This window comes from Podarcis liolepis, assembly GCF_965112155.1.
Source record: "Podarcis liolepis genome assembly, chromosome: 4".
In the NCBI taxonomy this organism is placed as follows: domain Eukaryota; kingdom Metazoa; phylum Chordata; class Lepidosauria; order Squamata; family Lacertidae; genus Podarcis; species Podarcis liolepis.
The window spans coordinates 24,907,888-24,927,017 of record NC_139558.1 but is presented as its reverse complement, the minus strand read 5'-3'; the positions used below and the strand labels follow the sequence as shown (position 1 = coordinate 24,927,017).

The following is a 19,130-nucleotide window of genomic DNA, read 5'->3' as shown; positions in this document are numbered from 1 at the left end:
AACGGCGTTTCTGTGCACTGCTCTGGTTCGTCAGAAGCAGCTTAGTCATGCTGGCCACATGACCCAGAAGCTGGACGCCGGCTCCCTCGGCCAATAAAGCGAGATGAGCACCGCAACCCCAGAGTTGTCTGTGACAGGACCTAATGGTCAGGGGTCCCTTTACCTTTACTGTTTGCATTCCCTTTTAGTCTGCATAGTCCAGATAATACCAATCTCAATGTTTTCCCCCTGTAAATTCAGGTTTACCCAATGCAGATATAATCTAATACGTTGGAGGAAACTGGTCTCCAAACTGCTTCACTTGGCATGGTATGGCTAGGCTACCCATTTCATGCAATCCAGTAAAGAATTATCTGGTAACATATTTGCTTTGGAAAAAATACCATGTATAAAAGTAGATGTGTGAGATACAATGCTTTTTTTAGAAAGTAAAAAACAGATTTATTTATTTCCATTATCTCTAAACATATACACAAAACCAAATAGAACATATTTTACACTATGATGAAGTTACAAAAACACGCAGTTGTTTTTGCACACAGCTGATTACTGTCGCTACTCAATGATTTCTTTGATCCAAGACAAAACCTGCCTGTTTATTTCCATCGAGATGTCATCTGCATTTCGTCCTCTAGCTGCCATGCTGTGGTTTGCTTTTTCAACCCAATGGATTTTCTTGGGCGCTTGCATTTTGACTGCAACGCCATCCAGCAGTTGCTATTGAAACAAATGGAGGGACAAAATAGATCAGAAAGAGGTATCTAACTCTTAAAGAGTTCATTTCCCACAGAAGCCAGCATTACTTGGGTGCGGCAGTCAATAACTGTCAGCATGACACAGGAATATATTTTGTCTGTGTTGACTTTGCATGGTTCTCTAAGCAGAGCATCATGTGGGATGCAAGAAAAAAATGGTGGTGTTTAATAGTGCTAGCAAGATTATTAACGAGTGCTGCCCTTAACTTCGTGTGCACACACTTTAGTGGGTAAGATAGATGAATTTTTTTCCAGAAAATCTGCCTTGCTCTGGGAAAATATACAAAGCGCATTGCTAACAGAAGCGGCAGTAGAAAAGATGTAAAATCATATACGATGTAAGCAAAAGTTCTAAAATGAAGTATGGTTTGCTTTTGATACAAACTGGGCAATTCCAAAGGGGGAAATGTGTTTTTTTTATGGGTTTGACTTATTTGTTAGTACTGACTAAGAAATAAATAAGTAAGTGTGGAGAAAGGGAGAGGAGGTGAAGTTTCTGTTCACGAAACAAAGCTTCTCACCCGCCATTAATTTGAACGTGGCAACCCAGCAAGACAAACCTCCAAAAGCTCCTTTCATTACCCTGTTAGAAAACATGGGCTTATCTCATCGGTATTGCACCACATTTTAAGCAAGCGTGTTATTTGCTCCACTTTCCAGCGCATCTAGGTACTCACTTTATCACACATCTCATCTGTATCTCCAGACACAAATAGCACAGGGGACTTAATGGACAATAAATCTTCATCCCGAAGTTTAGAGCGAAGCTTTGGTCGATGCAGCGGGTAAGACAAGCATATCAGACCTTGAATGAAGCTGTCATTATCTTGGTCCGCTTGTCGTATCACAGAAGCGGCAGCGCGCGAGCCCATTGAACGGCCTACATCCCATTAAGAATCAAGGGGGGGGGGGAGAATACATTTTTTGTGATTCGAGCTACGCATTCTGTATAACAACCATTTTCTATGACTTCTAATCCTCCATATTTCTCTGCTGAAAGCACTCAAAACTCGGGAACCTGCTACAGTTGGTGCACATTATCTAGGGATTAATTGACATGGAGGCAACATGGACTTTTGCAGCTACCTCAGTGCTGCTGGAGGAAACAGGCTTAAATCACAACCAAGAAGCTGTCAAGGAGTCCGTAACAGTTTTAGGAAAAGTTCTGTTGGATCGGGTCAATTCCAGCTCTGACTAACTGGATGCCTTTAAGCGGGGGGCGGGGGGGGGGAGGACAGACCATTCTGTCTGGCAAGCTGAAATACTTGTGCAGGTGAAAAGATCAGAGTGCAACCCTGAATTCCTTCTCAAATAGGTAGTTAGTGAATCGATGCATGGAGTTCCATAATTAAAGGTTTGGATCATAGAAGCAGAGTTGGAAGGGACCCCAAGGGTCATCTAGTCCAACCCTCTGCAAAGCAGGAATCACAATTAGATTATACATGACAGATGGCCTTCCAACCTCTGCTTCAAAACCTCCAAGGAAGGAGAGGCCGCCACCTCACACAGTTCTTCCTGATGTTTAGTCAAAATCTCCTTTCTTGTAACTTGAATCCATTGGTTTGGGTCATTTGGAGGCAAAATGAACTGTTTATGTTGGCCTTTGACTCTTTAGGTGAGGACAAAGGTCTGTGTTGTTCGGAAATGCTAAGCAGAAATACAGTAGTACCTTGGGTTAAGAACTTAACTCGTTCCGGAGGTCCGTTCTTAACCTGAAACCGTTCTTAACCTGAGGTACCACTTTAGCTAATGGGGCCTTCCGCTCCCGCCGCACAATTTCTGATTTCATCCTGAGGTAAAGTTCTTAACTCGAGGTACTATTTCTGGGTTAGCGGAGTCTGTAACCTGAAATGTCTGTAACCTGAAGCGTCTGTAACCCGAGGTACCACTGTAGCTTAAATCCATATCTTTAAAATATACATATGCAGTCAACAACAACAAAAACCTGGTATGTGAAATGCCTGTCTCATTCAAAAATATTTGTCAGCACCATGTTTTGCAGGAAGGAAATAAGAAGCTGTGTTACATATATACACCACCAAATTTTCTTACCTCCAAGAAAAATGCCAGAAAGTGTGTAGTTGCCTGATGATCTTAAATACTCCTTTTAAAAAAAGGTTAGAGATTAATATTTTTTGGATAATTCAATACAAACATCTAGAAAGTAACTTGCTAAAAGATGCACACAGAACAGGAATTGCTTTCAATACACTCAATTTCTTACATAGTGAAAAATAAAGAAACCACATGAAAAAGACCCATACATATAAATTTTATATTATGAAGTCTACATGTTGATTGGAGGAATCTACATATGGGTGATCTGGTTTAGACTGCAATCCGATACACATTTATTCAGAAACCCAAATGAGCTAAATGGGGCTTAATCCCAGATAAAGAAGTAAAGGATTATAACACTTTAGGGTACAAGAATTAGCACAATGTTTCATTCCCCTTGAACTAAAAAGCAAACTTGGTCTTTCATACCACAACAGCTTTATATGCTTTAGTTCTATAGGTGATATTGAGGCTTTTGCAGGTAAATCGCAGACACAGAAATCCATGAGAGGCCAGGTAGTTTGCCAAAGATACAAGGTGAGAGAAATTCATATCACCAGATGCTCCGTGCGTGAGAATCACAGCATAAGGCAGCTTCTTCTCGGGGATGGAGAAAACTGCATCTAGATATTTGCTTCCAAATGGTATTTTCACACTGGTCTAGAAATAAAAACACTGAAATCAGCGAATATGTTTTCAGCACACATGCATAAAACACAGTGTATCAGACTAGCTGCCATGTTGGTCCTGCGCTTTGACACAGGACACTCCAAAAGGAAATGGAAATTGTTCTTGTGACGAAGGGCATTTCCAGATTCTCACAATTTTCAAGTAGCATCCGGTCACATACTGGCAAATTTGGGTTGCACAATTATAGCTGATTGCTCAATAACCCCGCTTCCTAAAAATTTCAGACTTTTTGCTGTAAGGAAAGTGGTGGGGAACCACACTGGAAAGTGTGGAATGACACTTGCTGTGAGGCATTACCATCTATTTAAACAAATCAAAATGAATGCTCATTACATAGCCAATGTCACCTAATCTCCCTGTAAAACAAATCAGGATAAATTGTCAATAAACAAGTCATCTGGAGGCATCCTAAGAGACATAAGATACAGTTTTCTCTGTTCTTGTCAACGACCTAATGCAACATCTCCAAAGCCAAGTTACATTAATCATTTGGTTGCTTTAATTTTCCTGTGTGTGAAAAATAAAATGCTGGTTTGTTTGGAAGTGTTCCAACAACGTTTAAACTATCCATATAATTAACAATGTAGAGCTGGACTTGTAAACACCAAGTAAAATGTTTTTACAAAACTTTTTCCCCTCTTTGGTAAAAGGTATAGACTAACATGGGCACACATGAAAAGTGGGGGGTTGTGTGTGTGTGTGTGTGTGTGTGTGTGTGCGCGCGCTAGAAGAAGAAGAAGAAGAGTTTGGATTTGATATCCCGCCTTTCACTCCCCTTCAGGAGTCTCAAAGCGGCTAACATTCTCCTTTCCCTTCCTCCCCCACAACAAACACTCTGTGAGGTGAGTGGGGCTGAGAGACTTCACAGAAGTGTGACTGGCCCAAGGTCACCCAGCAGCTGCATGTGGAGGAGTGGAGACGCGAACCCGGTTTCCCAGATTACGTGACTACCGCTCTTAACCACTACACCACACTGGCTCTAGTGGCTTCTTTGAATTTATTAAGCTTGTTTGGGATTAGAATAGGAGCTTTAAAACCAAAACTGCATACAGAGCAAAGATAAACTTGTGGCGACATACCTCTGAACAGTCACCCATTTTCCTGTTGCAATCTCGCAAGTTTGTGTCTCAGAACGCTTGACTGCAAGTCACTGTAATAAAATTAAACAAACGTGAATGGCTGCCACCCAGCAGCTCAACATGCTGCTGACTCATAGGAGTATGGTCTATTGCTTGCTATGGGCAGGTAAAAAACCCCTTACTGGACATCCCACAGCCTCTGGTATTCAAAGATATACTGCCAGACATATTTGACTCCTACAGAACTTCCTTCCAGCTTTGTAAACAGCTGCACAAACTACTCAGGGTCCATGGAGTTTAAACTACAGTGGTGCCTCGCAAGACGAAATTAGTCCGTTCCGCGAGTCTCTTCGTCTAGCGGTTTTTTTGTCTTGTGAAGCAACCCTATTAGCGGCTTAGCGGATTAGCGCTATTAGTGGTTTACTGGTTTAGCGGCCATTAAAGGCTTAGTGGCTTAGCTGCTAAAAGGCTATTAAAGGCTTAGCGGCTTAGAAAAAGGGGGGGAGCGAAAAAAAATCTCAAGACTCGCAAGACATTTTCGTCTTGCGAAGCAAGCCCATAGGGAAATTCGTCCTGCGAAGCGCATTGAAAAATGGAAAACCCTTTCGTCTAGCGGGTTTTCCGTCTTGCGAGGCATTCGTCTTGCGGGGCACCACTGTAATGGCTTCCTACTGCTCCATGTTAATAGACACACCCACCCACCCCGGGGCTTTCTCTTTGTGGAACAAAAAAAACCTGCCCAGACGTTTATCAAGATTTATCAGTTTCTAGGCCCAAAAAATTCAAAGCAGGCAACCCAAATTACTAGTGCAACCAGACGTGGGCAACTAAGCACACCTGCTCACCCTTCTCAGTAGAAAAATATCTCAGTAAGTAGCAAAGAGAAAGCACACTTACTTGTGATCATTGGATGACAGATGGTAGATAAATTTTGAAAATAATAAAATACATAATAATAACTAAGGGGCATGAGGAACGAATTGGGGGGTGGGTTAGTTTTAAAGGGCAACAAACTTGACACTTACTTAGCTTGTTGCTATAGCTATCCCACAACAGAATCATAGAACTGGAAGGGACCACTTGGGTCATGCAACCCCCTGCGATGCAGAAATCTTTTGCCCAAACTGGGGCTTGAACCCACAAATCTGAGGTTAAGAGTATCATGCTTTAGTGACCAAGCTATCCCTTGGTCCACAAGATGGGTGAAGGAACTTGGCACTATTTAGGTTTTCTGCTTCAAGCATCAGGGACTGTGAAAGACAAGGAGAGCAGCCTTCTGGCTGTACATATTGTAGCCCCTACACACACACAGTTCTTTGCCTGCCTTTCTGTGCTCCCCGTTTCGAGACGTTCCCTTTGGTATTAATGTACAGAATCATAGGATTTGGGGGTTGGAAGGGACCCCGAGGGTCATCCAGTCGAACCGCCTGCAATACAGGAATCTCTCTGCTGAGGATAAGGCATTTTGTCCAAACTGGCAAAAATTGCAAGCTGCAATAAAATGGTAAGTTCTGAAGGTGCAGGGAGACATTTCTTTTTCGGGGGGGGGGGCTGCAAAGGACCCCACCTGCGAGCTACGCACTCACAAAACCAGAAACGCAGCTGGCAGATTCGTAACGGGGGCTAAGACGCAGCAATAGAACTGCCGGAACAAGCACAAAAGCTAAGCAGGACCCGGCGTGGTTTCACACTGGATGGGCGGGACTGCATGTTTTGCATTGCACGGGGTTGGACTAGATTGCCCACGGGGTCCCTCCCAACTCTAGGATTCTAAGAGAGATTTCCCTTTCAGAAAAAGAAAACCCCGATTCTTTCTTTCCCCTCCTTCTAAGGAAACTCCCACCCAGCGCTCCTGAGGCTGCAGCATCCCTTATGGCTCATTTACTCGGGAGTAAGTCCCGCTGGATCCGGCAGGAGGAGAAACTTGCTCCCGGAGTCATGCGCGCCCGGGATCACGGCTCCTTCTTTCCCCTTCCCGCAAGAGTGCCAGCAAGTGCGCGCTATGCAATTGCATGCTGGGAGTTGTAGTCGAAGAAAAGGAGGGACACGCCTACATAACGCCTTGCCTCCCCCAACCCCCCGACGTACACCCGGTGCCTTTAAGTCGCGCGCGCACGCAGTCAAATGTAACAATGGCCGCGTGAATTATGTTGTTGTTGTTTAGTCGTGTCCGACATTTCGTGACCCCATGGACCAGAAGCACGCCAGGCACTCCTGTCTTCCACTGCCTCCGCAGTTTGGTCAAACTCATGCTGGTAGCTTCGAAAACACTGTCCAACCATCTCATCCTCTGTCGTCCCCTTCTCCTTGTGCCCTCCATCTTTCCCAACATCAGGGTCTTTTCCAGGGAGTCTTCTCTTCTCATGAGGTGGACAAAGTATTGGAGCCTCAGCTTCAGGATCTGTCCTTCCAGTGAGCACTCAGGCCTGATTTCCTTAAGAATGGAGAGGTTTGATCTTCTTGCAGTCCATGGGACTCTCAAGAGTCTCCTCCAGCACCATAATTCAAAAGCATCAATTCTTCGGCGATCAGCCTTCTTTATGGTCCAGCTCTCACTTCCATACATCACTACTGGGACAACCATAGCTTTAACTATATGGACCTTTGTTGGCAAGGTGATGTCTCTGCTTTTTAAGATGCTATCTAGGTTGGTCGTCGCTTTTCTCCCAAGAAGCAGGCGTCTTTTAATTTCGTGACTGCTGTTACCATCTGCAGTGATCATGGAGCCCAAAAGAGTAAAATCTCTCACTGCCTCCATTTCTTCCCCTTCTATTTGCCAGGAGGTGATGGGACCAGTGGCCATGATCTTGGTTTTTTTGATGTTGAGCTTCAGACCATATTTTGCACTCTCCTCTTTCACCCTCATTAAAAGGTTCTTTAATTCCTCCTCACTTTCTGCCATCAAGGTTGTGTCATCTGCATATCTGAGGTTGTTGATATTTCTTCCGGCAATCTTAATTCCGGTTTGGGATTCATCCAGCCCAGCCTTTTGCATGATGAATTCTGCATATAAGTTAAATAAGCAGGGAGACAATATACAGCCTTGTCGTACTCCTTTCCCAATTTTGAACCAATCAGTTGTTCCATATCCAGTTCTAACTGTAGCTTCTTGTCCCACACAGAGATTTCTCAGGAGACAGATGAGGCGATCAGGCACTCAGATTTCTTTTAGAACTTGCCATAGTTTGCTGTGGTCGACACAGTCAAAGGCTTTTGCATAGTCAATGAAGCAGAAGTAGATGTCTTTCTGGAACTCTCTAGCTTTCTCCATAATCCATCGCATGTTTGCAATTTGGTCTCTGGTTCCTCTGCCCCTTCTAAATCCAGCTTGCACTTCTGTGAGTTCTCGGTCCACATACTGCTAGCGTGTGAAATGAGTGCAATTGTGTGGTAGTTGGAGCATTCTTTAGTACTGCCCTTTTTTGGGATTGGGATGTAGACTGATCTTCTCCAATCCTCTGGCCACTGCTGATTTTTCCAAACTTGCTGGCATATTGAGTGTAGCACCTTAACAGCATCATCTTTTAAAATTTTAAATAGTTCAGCTGGAATATCATCACTTCCACTGGCCTTGTTGTTAGCAGTGCTTTCTAATCATAACAAGAGCCAAAACAAAGACACAAAGAATTACTATCAATAAAACCAACAAACCCCCAATAAAAGCCCCGTTGTTGTTGTTGTTGTTGTTGTTGTTGTTGTTGTTGTTCCTGTCCATCTGGCTGGGTTTCTCCAGCCACTTACAGCATATACAGTGGTACCTTGTTTTAAGAACAACCCTGTTAATGAACTATTCAGTTTACGAACGCCGAAAAACCAGAAGTAGTGTCCTGGTTTGCGAACTTTGCCTCAGTTTACGAATGGAAACCAAACAGTGGAAGGGCACCGGCAGCGGGAGGCCTCGTTAGGGAAAGCGCACCTTGGTTTAAGAATGGTTTCGGTTTAAGAACGGACATCCTGAAAGGATTGAGTTCGTAAACCGAGGTACCACTGTATAAAAACATAGTCAAACATCACAGTTCCCAGCATTCTTGGGCAGAGAAGGGCTTTGAACATACCGTTGTGTGTGCTGTCTTTGTAACAAGCTCCGCTTTCTGTTTTCAGAGCAGAAAACTGTTGGGAGAGGGACTTTATGGGAAAAAGTGGAATAAAGTGCACTGTTTGCAAGAAGACATCTGTGAATGCACTCTGTTGGGATTGCAAACCACCAGAGCCTTTTAATAAATGAAAGCTTTGAAAGCAACTACCAAGGGCTGAGAAATCGGGTACAGATTGTGAGAGTGTAAATTCAGATTATCTCCTCTCCCCTCCCTTCCCGCCAGGAATAATATTTAAGGCTGCATGCACGCTGGACATTTAGAACACATTGCCCTTCCATAGAGTAGACCCGGAACTGTAGTTCTATTTAGCGATAGATCAGAGCAAATGGGAATTGGGGAAACTGGGGAAATTGGGGGTTTGGGAGGGCAGGAAACCAGGACAAGACAAAAGTGTGGATAATCCCTAAATTTGCTTCCTATTTGCCACCCTGTGCTTATAAGGGAGCATATTACTCTCAAAGGGATGCGGGTGGTGCTGTGTGTTAAACCACAGAGCCTAGGACTTGCCGATCAGAAGGTCAGTGGTTCGAATCCGGCGGTGAGCTCCCGTTGCTCGGTCCCTGCTCCTGCCAACCTAGCAGTTTGAAAGCATGTCAAAGTGCAAGTAGATAAATAGGTACCACTCCGGCGGGAAGGTAAACGGCATTTCCGTGCACTGCTCTGGTTCGCCAGAAGCGGCTTAGTCATGCTGGCCACATGACCCGGAAGCTGTACACTGGCTCCCTCGGCCAATAAAGCAAGATGAGCGCCACAACCCCAGAGTCGGTCACGACTGGACCTAATGGTCAGGGGTCCCTTTACCTTTATTACTCACAAAGTGAAGGGTGGATTTTACTGCCATCTAAGAACTGCTTTCTGATGGTGTGCCAAAAAATATCTAGGTTTTTTAAAAAAACTAATTCCACACCAGCAACCTTTATAATTTTATGGGTTTAGGAGATAAACAATTATTTGCAGTGATAGCAAAGATTTCTGTGTTTGCTATTTATAGATCTAAGACCTGCAAACAGCACGTGCAAAGGAGTCAGTGCAGGTACTACTGAATGCACAGTTTCTGAGCAGACACTTCAGGAAGTTTCCTTTGTCAACATTTAAAAGTCAATAGGCCTGCTGACCTGGCTGCTATTTTGGGCTGTGTTCACCAGTTGGAAATCTGCTTGCATCATGGTTTAATGCCTGCTGGGAAATAAATGTGCCAAAGATCTTCGTGTCAACTGACTTCATACTAGTGGAATTTGTTAAGACCAAAAGTCAAAATCCACAAGCCCTGTGATAAGCTCATCCAAGAGATCGACTTGGCTGCTATGTGTATCTTCTAGACATTCCTTTCTAAATTAGCCAGGGCAGAGAAGTATCAAAGAGAGACCGCTTGCCAAGTTAAAAATAATTATTAGGAAAACATAACACAGGGTAAAAGGTCTGAACTAGTCAGGAACTGCTTTCTTCAGATTCAACAAAGAAGTTGTTTTGGAATCAAAAGGGCAGAGGAATGCCTCCATCTAGTTAAGATGAGTAGCCAATAAAATTACTGCTGTTATAAGGCAATCTTTCATTGCTCTGATGAAGTTTTGAGTAAGGGATAGAAGGACTTCTCAATTATCTCAGTTTCTCCTCTTCTTGTCAACCTTGAATTCAGCTCCCCACGTTTCTACTGCAATTTGCTATCTTTAGAATGAAAATTATTGAGCATTTTAGCACAAATTTATCCCAATGAACACACTTTTGTATGCAGTTTGGGTTATCGTACACATTTTTACAAGCAATTTATCCTAATATAATGCATTTGTGTACGTTATTTTCACTAACCTTACTCATTTTTATATACATCTCCCTCTAACGTAGACATTTTAAAAAAAATTGCTTGGAGGATTGCTTTGCAAAAATTGAATAAGTTCAAATAGGGAAGGATGGCTGTATTGTTTCAGAAAATGCACATTTGATATTTTTTCCTTTAAATGCAAAGTGTATCGAACTCTTAACCCTATCCAAAGCTCTGAGCAGTGGTTCAAAAGTTATTAAGGTTCTCTTGCCCCACTGAAGTCTACGGGAGCCCACTCACAACTAACCCCACAGTGACAAACACACCCACCCACACCTTGCTCCACCCGAACCTCCACACACACCCTGCCCAAAACTGAAACCCCACCCCAAAGTGAAACACCCACACAACCTGCCCCACACAAACAGCCCTTTCACAACACTGCATCTTCTACTGATCCAAACGCGCAGACACTGACCCACACTGAAACCCCATGCACACTCCATTAAACCCCCACTACCAACCCCATCCTGCCCTGCAACCCTTCCCCACACTGCAGCAACACACCTTGATCCATACTGAAACCCTCACATGCACACTGAAAGACACACACATACACACACCTTGGTCTAATAGATGGAACTAGGAACCTTGAAACAGCGGGAGCAGTCTTGCTGCAAGAAGATCCTGTTTGTTTCTTTTTCACTTTTTAGGATGTGTGAGCGTCTATGCTGAAGGGGAGCGCCCTTGGATTTTTCAAAGCCTGCATTGGGTACCCAAACTGATAGATTCCAGATGATGTGGCCTACAGTTCCCATCAGTTTCCGCCATCAGAAACTATGGCACATGTAGCCTGAAATTTACATTCGCTGTACAATCCAGCGCAAGCTTTGTATACAAACGTCCTATATTGCGTTTGCCTCGGCATGGCACTATACATATAAAGCTCTGAGGGGGAAAAGCAAGGAACAGTGATCTTGCATCTTCTTTAGCTTTAGTTATTATTGAGCATCTGCCCATCAGCAATCTGACAGTCCTAAGTTTTAGACCTCTTGTAGAAGGATGGAATAGGAACGTTAGCAAATCTCTTTCTCCTCCTTGTATTGCATCACCTTTCAGCGCAGCCCCTAGAAACCTTAAGCAGAATGCACACCATCTATTTTGATCACAGATGTGTGTAGACTGCCTCCAGTTATATTTAGTTCAGATCATTATAAAATTCCCAAAGAGGTTCCAGGATGTAGTCATAGAATAATACGCATTCTCGTCTTAAGGAATACAAATAGAGGGGGGAAACAGAGATGAAGGCAGTAGAATCATCCGGCCACCACTTCTTCTTCTTCTTCTTCTGGTTCTTTCTAAAGAGTAAAGTGACATAAAGACTAAAGTTAGTCTTGTTGAGAAAAAAGAATCACACCCGAAGACATGCACACTAAAGGTGAGATCTGAAGGAGTTGTGTCCTATTCTTAGACACAAGATCTACCCGCCCTGGAAGAATGGCAGATGAAGCTGATGGACTACATGGAATTGGCGGAAATGACTGGCAGAATCCGAGATCAGGGAGAAGAGTCAGTGAAAGAAGACTGGAAGAAATTCAAAGATTATTTACAGAAATATTGTAAAATTAATGAATGCTAGAAGGATGTTGGATAGAAACTAAGTGGTTTCCAGCTGTAATGCTTTAAGAGATATGGAAAAAAAGGTTTTCACAAATGGGTAAAAGCTTAATGGTAAGGATTTGCTGGACTAACAAACTGAACTGGAATACAAAGAAGGGAGGCATGAGGAGGTCTGAGGAAATAAGTGTATGGAAGTTATGTTATTGAAAATTAATGTGTGTTTTTAACTGTTTTTTGATTTTGTATGTTTATTTTTCATTTTTTTGCTATATCTTAAAAATTCTTAATAAATATCTTTAAAAAAGAAAAGAAAAAGAGTTGTGTCCTATTCTTCATTTCCCCTCCCGCTGCTCTCTGGGAAAGATATTATAGTATGATTTTATAACCATCACAACACACCAAGGGAAGAGCCCTCATTTACCAAGTGCATTGTGCATCTCTTAAGCAAGGTGTGTGGAGAGGGGTAGATATTTACCACCTGAAATAAATCAATAAATAGCAAGGAGTATTTGACTGGTTTCTAATGTGGTATGGCAAGTATCATGATAGCCTGCTTAAAGATATAGATTTCTCTGATAGGCTTGATGTGCCAAAGGCATGTGCCTCTTTAGGAAATAATAACATTATTCACTGAGATCTACATTAACTTTCTGGTAGCTATTGCACAGCTCCTGGTAATATTTTCTGTTATCTTTTGGAAACGCACTGCTGCCAATTTAAAAAGAAAAAAAGAAGAATATTTGGCCATTGATGCACTCACACATTTTTTAAAAAATAATAATTTTTATTATAGATTTTCTTTGAGTACAAATGTACATGCATTGTCTCTTTTTCCCGGGTCATAGAGTCTTTTCTACAGATCAGTTACATTCGAAGTGAGAATTTAGTGCTGTATACAATATATGATGCCATCATTCCTGAGTTCCCCTCTCTGGTAAAGGTAAAGGTAAAGGGACCCCTGACCATTAGGTCCAGTTGTGACCGACTCTGGGGTTGCGGTGCTCATCTTGGTTTATTGGCCGAGGGAGCCGGCGTACAGCTTCCGGGTCATGTGGCCAGCATGACTAAGCCGCTTCTGGCGAACCAGAGCAGCGCACAGAAACGCCGTTTACCTTCCCACCGGAGCAGTACCTATTTATCTACTTGCACTGGTGTGCTTTCGAACTTCTAGGTTGGCAGGAGCAGGGACCGAGCAACGGGAGCTCACCCCGTCACGGGGATTCGAACCGCCAACCTTCTGATCGGCAAGTCCTAGGCTCTGTGGTTTAACCCACAGCACCACCCACGTCCCTCCCCTCTCTGGAATAATAATAATAATAATAATAATAATAATAATAATAATAATAATAATAATTTATTTATACCCCACCCACCTGGCTGGTTTTTCCCAGCCACTCTGGGCGGCTTCCAACAAAACACTAAAATACAATAACCTATTAAACCTATTAAAAGCGGGAACGTGGTATTCCGAGAGCTCTGAATGATAAAATGATCCAGATGCCAACTGAATTCAAGACACAATGTACCTTCCAAAGCCAACCAAACACAAGTTGGGGGGCATCATTGGGCCTACTGAGTGGCAATGAGGGAAACAAAAAGGTCTCTTGCATCCTCAAGCAGAAGTCCTGCAGAGCTTCTCAGAGTGGCCAAAGGGCTTTTGGCATCTGCACCTGTGTGTGGAGCTATACAACTTTCTGGATCCCATTGTGAATTGTTTATGAGAAACTTCGGGGGTCTAGTTGTTTGCCTCTGTACTGATATCCATTCTGTTGTTGCTGCAGAATCTGTCAATGCACTGTCCAAATAAAGATTAGGGGATCATTTTCAGTTTGTTGTTGTTTAGTCGTTTAGTCGTGTCCGACTCTTCGTGACCCCATGGACCAGAGCACGCCAGGCACTCCTGTCTTCCACTGCCTCCCGCAGTTTGGTCAAACTCATGCTGGTAGCTTCAAGACACTGTCCAACAATCTCGTCATCTGTCATCCCCTTCTCCTTGTGCCCTCCATCTTTCCCAACATCAGGGGCTTTTCCAGGGAGTCTTCTCTTCTCATGAGGTGGCCAAAGTATTGGAGTCTCAGCTTCAGGATCTGTCCTTTCAGTGAGCACTCAGGGCTGATTTCCTTAAGAATGGAGAGGTTTGATCTTCTTGGAGTCCATGGGACTCTCAAGAGTCTCCTCCAGCACCATAATTTAAAAGCATCAATTCTTCGGCAATCAGCCTTCTATATGGTCCAGCTCTCACTTCCATACATCACTACTGGATGTATGGAATTTCAGTTACTAGATGATGTATTTCAATTACTGCAGCCTAATAACATGAACGGGACACGGGTGGCACTGTGGGTAAAAGCCTCAGCGCCTAGGGCTTGCCGATCGAAAGGTCGGCGGTTTGAATCCCCGCGGCGGGGTGCGCTCCCGCTGCTCGGTCCCAGCGCCTGCCAACCTAGCAGTTCGAAAGCACCCCCGGGTGCAAGTAGATAAATAGGTACCGCTTACCAGCGGGAAGGTAAACGGCGTTCCGTGTGCTGCGCTGGCTCGCCAGATGCAGCTTTGTCACGCTGGCCACGTGACCCGGAAGTGTCTCCGGACAGCGCTGGCCCCCGGCCTATAGATGTGAGATGGGCGCACAAACCCCAGAGTCTGTCAAGACTGGCCCGTTCGGGCAGGGGTACCTTTACCTTTAATAACATGAACAAGGTCCTTGAAGAAATGCATTCGACAAGTTGTCCTCACCTAGGAATTTCTGTCTGGATTATTCCCAACAAAAAGGACTCTGGTCTTTAAACCTTTTTTTCAACTCATTATACATCATTTCCCAATATTCTTTTACCTTTTTACATGTCCACCACATATGGAAAAAGGTCCCCTCCCTTTCTTTGCATTTCCAACATGTATCGGATTGTACTTTATACACCTTAGCCAACCTACTCAGAGTTAGATACCATCTGTGAATCATTTTCAAATAGTTCTCTTTCAGCGCGTAACATGAAGTAAATTTCAAATCACTTTCTCAAAGTTTCTCCCAGAGGTTTAGGTCTACATTGTGTCCTATATCCATTGCCCTGTGTGTCATTGAAGCTTTATCTAGTTCGTCTTTTGTTTCCCATTCTAATGAAAGGTTATACATTCTAGACAAAAGTTTATCCTTATTTTGTAATAGTTCATTTTCAAATTGTGAGCTTTGGTCACCCCCCCCCCCCAAAATGGTCTAATTTCAACATGTCATATACCTGATGATATTGTAACCAGTCCGTAACTTGGCTTCTGAAGTTTCCCATGGATCTCTTACTCTAGCTTGATCTACCAATGGCATTTGATACCATTGACTATGGCACCTTCCTAGACCTTCTCTGTTGGGATTGGGGTTCCTCAGTGCTTCTGCTCTTACCTGCACGGTCGATTCCAGAGAGAACCACTTCGTAGTTATGTGCCAGCCCCTGGCACTTACGCCGTGGGGGTGTCAAAGGGTACTATTTCCCCCCTGTACTACTTAACATTTCACGAAGTCACCGATAGTAGTCCTAAGAGATTTAGAGCACGAGGTCTTCAGTATGCTGTTGAAACTCGGCTCTATTTCTCATCCGAATCAGGACTGGACGTGTAAGTCATGAGACGGTAACTGGATGCAGTGGTGGGCTGGATGAGGGCCAGTGATCTGAAACTGAGCCTGGTAAGACAGTGTCCCTGTGGGTGGGTGGTTTCTGAGTCCGGGAAACTGGCCATTTGCCTATTCCGGGCAGAGTCGGACTCCCTTTGAAGAAGCAGGTTTGTAATCTGGGGACCTTAATTGATTCATCCTTCTCACTTCAGTGGCTATGAGTGCCTTCAATGACCTTCGGTTGATATGCTCGCTATAGCCATTCCTGGATAATCTGGCCCCAGTGATCCATACGTTGGTAACCACTATGTGGGGCTGCCCTTGAGTGTGATCCAGAAACTGCGGCTTGTGCAGCATGCTGCTGCAAGGCTGTTGTTCTGTAGCTAACTGTTGTCAACACATTAAACCTCTGTTGAAGCAGTTGCAATGACTTTCTGTATGTTACCCGGACAGGTTCAAGGTGTTGTTACTTGTTTCAAAGCTCTGCATAAATTAGGACCAGGACACTTGCGAGACGGCTCCTTACACCCCTGCCTGGCCATTACATTCCAAGTCTGAGGACTTCCTGCTATTGGCCTTATGTCCACCATTAGTGGCAAAGTGGCATAGGATTCATTACCATTTGAGCTAAATTTCTGAATGAATTTTAAAACTATTGCCCACTCCTCATCTCACAGCATTGTACTGCTATTTTAACTGTGTTGCTTTTGGGGTTTTCTGTATACCCCTTTGATATATCACAATGTGAGTGGTTTATAAATCTTTTAAAGCAAGTTTCAATCTGAGATTGTTTGATGCTGAAGCAACATATATATGGAGGGCAACTTGTGAACTCCACATGGAGCTGTCCAGGGTACTCTCTGAAATATCAATTCTTTACTCTCCTTGCTCTGCTGGAACCCAAACTGTTGTCTCGACCCCACTGTTTGGACTGGAACTCTCACACTACTGAGGATGTTGCCTGGAACAAAATAACCAACTGGTCTATTTCATATCTAAAGTGTTCTGCATCTAGATCTACATCTAGAGCTGTAGCTAGGATGCCTTATTCTATTGTCCCAAATGATTTCCTCTGTTTCATACATACATACTTACATGCATGCTGTTTTGTTCTTATTTAGGCCAGGGAGATCTCTGTTCTGCGTTCCAGAATTTGGTAACTCTCAGCAAGATGTTCTTTCAACAGATCAGCATTCATGATCCTCACCTACATATTTGCAAGGATAAAATAAAGCATTACCTGCCTAAAGGTGGAAGTGGTTCTGGCCAAAAAAAGAGGAAAAGAGCAGGTACTTGTGAAACACAAACATGGGAAGGAGAAGAAGACAGGATACAATTTCTCAGTGAGCATGTTATAAGGAGGCACGCCAAGGAAAATGAGCAGTGCAAACTTGATCTTATTCACTGCCTTTACACTGCAGAAGGGAGCCAGAATTGCATTTTTGTTTCATTAGGCCGGATGACAGATGTACCTTTATGCTGTGTGCTGCGAGAGAGATTCTTCTTTGGCTATAAATTTGTCAGCCCCCTATTTAAGGGCACTTCATTCCTGCAACGGTATTAGGTGACATGATGCGGTCACTGGTGTGTCTGCTGCAGCAGCTGCTACAATTCGCTGATACCTTGAAGTGGGGAGACGCAGGAGTGGTTGGCAGCGTGTGACATTTTATGGCTGTTCCCTCTTGTCCTCTCATTGAGCTAATCAGAGTGAATGCCAGTAAACAAACCTCTCTGAGCCTCTGCCTCTGCGAGGCAAGTAGCAAAGCCTTGGGCACTTCCACACACTTGCAACACAGAATGCCTATCCCATAAGCATTTCCCCTTGTTGCCTCACTCCATGTACAGTGGAAATTTGTTCCTCTCTGCATGCTAAGCTGGCCTGTTGCAGAGATGCTACCATTATTGTTCTTATTTGAATTTGATACCTCATGATCCCAAAATGCAAAACCTTTAACATTTAACTGTTGGACCTAGAAGCATGATGTTCCCCATAGCTATGCAGTTACTCATAGTAGGTGCAAGAGATTATTGCTATTTATAATAGGAAATAGAGAGTTTCCAGGCTAAGAATTCAAGAGTGTGTTATGCGTAGGGGTAGTGATTCCTTGGTTAGCCTTTGTTCAAATTAACTGTGTCTTCAGGTAATAATACAGCAGAAGGCAGGGGATGGTATTCAACTAAGTTTTACTCAGAGAAGTTTTACTCATAGTTCCCATGGATTTGCCTTTTCCGTGTAATGAATTCGGAAGCCTAAATCCTTCACTTAAAGCACTGTCAGTTTCACCTTGGACTTAGTAAGATACACCCCACCTCGGACACATACACACACACAAAGACATATTTGCAATGCGATTCTACACATCTCTACCCAAAAGTAAGTCCCATTCAGCTCAGTGAGTCTTCCTTCCAGAGATAGAGCATAAAATTGCAGGCACATGAGCCTCTATGGCATTAGTTTTTGTTCTATCCACTCTTCATATTGTTGAATATATGTTTGTAATATCTTGTCTGTGTCTCACACTGTCATTTACATTATTTGCACCCAACACAGGTGTCATGCACACTCCCTGTTGGCACAAGTCTTCTTCACACCTGCAACCTAACAACTGATTCCTGGTAGCTCTGTCTCTTCCCCTCTCTTTTATTGAAAATTTCTCCCAGCCACTGTTGGCCTTTGGCTGACAAAAGCTCAGCTGAACACCAAATTCCTGCTGCAAGAGCGCACATTACCCTGAATGTAATCACTGCATTTCGTTGCAGGAAATACAAATCTGCTAGGGAAAATTCTAATTCTAACTAACTAAAGAAGACATGTAACAAGCTATGCTTGGAATGGAGGGAGATTCCAGATCCTCCAAGTGTTCCTATTTTCCAGGGACAGTCCCATATTTACAGATGCCATCCCGGTATTAGATTTGATCCTAGAATATCCTGCTTTTCCTTAGGACGCCCCTATTTTCATCAGAGAAATGTTGGAGGGTATGTGACTCCCAAGCCAAGGAGATAAGTAACTATACAACTTTAGGACGACATCTCTGAAGGCAGCCCTGTATAGGGATGTTTCCCCCTATTTTCCTTGCTTTTATATATGTTGGAAGCTGCCCAGAGTGGCTTGGACAACCCAATCAGAAAGGCGGGGTATGAATAATAAAATTGTTGTTGTTGTTGTTGTTGTTGTTGTTGTTGTTGTTGTTGTTGCTGTTGTTATGGAATAGGATGTCCCTATTTTAATTGGAGAAATGTTGGAAGGTATGAGGTTCAAAATAGATGTCTCCTCTCACGAGGGAGGTGTGGAGAAGAAGGAAGCGGGAAATTAGGTCAGCAACCCTAAAGGTATCAGTCTAGCACCTGATGAAAGGTCAAAGGTTAAGCCAGGCAGGCCAGGCAAAGAAACAAGGCGGTTCTTGATCTACTCGATGCAGACACATCAGCCTTCAGTGCAAGCTGTGTTGCATCCCAACACTTCCAACAGCA

General features: G+C 43.5%; 1 protein-coding gene across 7 annotated transcripts in view; it reads right to left on the bottom strand.

Moving 5' to 3' along the window:
- Nucleotides 1-364: 364 nt before the first annotated feature.
- TEX30 (testis expressed 30) overlaps nt 365-19,130 on the bottom strand; it is a 46,305-nt gene continuing 27,539 nt past the window's right edge. The window contains exons 1-8 of one of the 7 annotated variants that reach the window (XM_083501384.1): nt 17,129-17,245; nt 16,748-16,863; nt 11,551-11,786; nt 4,583-4,653; nt 3,243-3,473; nt 2,808-2,859; nt 1,433-1,635; nt 365-717 (exon numbers count right to left, since the gene is read on the bottom strand). In XM_083501384.1, coding sequence (XP_083357510.1) covers nt 556-717; nt 1,433-1,635; nt 2,808-2,859; nt 3,243-3,473; nt 4,583-4,600 — 666 coding nt within the window. In that variant the 5' untranslated portion in view covers nt 4,601-4,653; nt 11,551-11,786; nt 16,748-16,863; nt 17,129-17,245 and the 3' untranslated portion in view covers nt 365-555. Of the gene's footprint in view, nt 718-1,432; nt 1,636-2,807; nt 2,860-3,242; nt 3,474-4,582; nt 4,654-6,425; nt 6,604-11,550; nt 11,797-15,288; nt 15,314-16,747; nt 16,864-17,128; nt 17,246-19,130 lie in introns of those variants that run through there. The other 6 variants (XM_083501382.1, XM_083501387.1, XM_083501388.1 and 3 more) reach the window with 6 other exon arrangements.